At 39.8% G+C, this 1,500-nt stretch overlaps 1 protein-coding gene across 1 annotated transcript; it reads left to right on the top strand.

The window, feature by feature from the left end:
- Nucleotides 1–208: 208 nt before the first annotated feature.
- On the top strand, nucleotides 209–1,165 carry LOC119537018 (olfactory receptor 52N2-like). The gene has a single exon (XM_037839652.1). The coding sequence runs from the start codon at nucleotides 209–211 to the stop codon at nucleotides 1,163–1,165; it is 957 nt and encodes a 318-aa protein (XP_037695580.1).
- Nucleotides 1,166–1,500: the final 335 nt, after the last annotated feature.

Raw genomic sequence — 1,500 nt, 5'->3', positions numbered from 1 at the left:
CTCTTGATTCAGGAGCAGGCTCAGGAATACACAATACTAAAAAAGAACATAGTCTGGGTTCAAAAAGATGAATTATTTTTTATCATACTTTATATGGTGTAAAATACTCACTGATGTTTTGTGTCTGCCTGAAAATAACTTGTTGTTCTTTTCTTGTATAGTACAATTTTATGGGTTCTAAAAGCAATATGCTCTCCAGTAGACAAACATGTATGGGGCCAATAGCTCCACTCTGACACCAAGATTCTTCATCCTCAATGGGATTCCTGGTCTGGAAGTTGCACATGTCTGGATCTCCCTGCCATTCTGCTTGATGTACATCATTGCTATGGTAGGGAACTCGGGGCTTATCTACCTCATCATCCATGAGGAGGCTTTGCATCGGCCCATATATTACTTCCTAGCCCTGCTGTCCTTTACAGATCTTACTGTGTGCACTTCATTTGTCCCCAGTATGTTGTGCATCTTTTGGTTCAGTCTCAAGGAGATTGACTTTAATGCCTGCCTTGTGCAGATGCTTTTCATTCACATGCTGACGGTCATGGAGTCTGGCGTGCTCATGCTCATGGCTCTGGATCGCTACGTGGCCATTTGCTACCCTCTACGCTATTCCACCATCCTCACCAATAACGTAATTACCAATGTCGGGCTTGCCACCTTCATGCAAAGTGTGTTAATTGTGATCCCACTCATGTTCCTGATCAAACGTCTTCCCTACTGCAAGGGTAACCTCATCCATCATACCTATTGTGACCATATGTCTGTAGCCAAAGTATCCTGTGGCAATGTCAAGATTAATGCTATCTATGGTCTCGCAGCTTCTGTACTGTTGGCAGGATTTGATATTTTCTGTATCTCCATGTCTTACACTATGATTATCCGTGCTGTAATGAATCTGTCCTCAGCAGATGCTCACCACAAAGCCTTCAGTACCTGTACATCACATATATGTGCAGTTGTGATCACCTATGTCCCAGCCTTCTTCAACATCTTTACCCATAACTTTCGGGGACACACCATACCCCACCACATCCACATCCTTATTGCCAACCTCTACTTATTGCTGCCTCCCACCTTGAATCCAATTGTCTATGGAGTGAAGACCAAGCAGATTCGTGAAGGAGTGATCAAATTGTTTTTTAGAGAGAAAGATATTGTGACTTGAGATAAATGTATGATATAGAATTCCATACATAAAATAAAGATAAAGAAAAAATATCTAAAGGAAGAAAGAAAATGCAAAATTTAGCAAACATGAGGTCATTTCAGGAAAAATTGCCTATGGGTATTTTGCCATAAAATGCACTAAATGATCACAGCACTTTTAATCTAAGATCTCTAATTTGATATTAGGAAAGAAAATAGAAAGATACAACTATACTTTTCACACATAAACTTTATTTAGACTTCGCAGGGTGGACAAATGGATTGGACTAGTTAGAATATCTGACTTCATGTAAATCTCTTAATTATTACTGCACTTTGAACTGTGTCCTAAGA

The sequence above is a fragment of the Choloepus didactylus genome, chromosome 6 (assembly GCF_015220235.1).
Source record: "Choloepus didactylus isolate mChoDid1 chromosome 6, mChoDid1.pri, whole genome shotgun sequence".
In the NCBI taxonomy this organism is placed as follows: Eukaryota; Metazoa; Chordata; class Mammalia; order Pilosa; family Megalonychidae; genus Choloepus; species Choloepus didactylus.
This window is presented reverse-complemented; position numbering and strand designations above follow the sequence as displayed.

What these genes read in the sequence shown, in the direction of transcription:
- LOC119537018 (XM_037839652.1), top strand. Translation starts at nt 209, where the DNA reads ATGTATGGGGCCAATAGCTCCACTCTGACACCAAGATTCTTCATCCTC.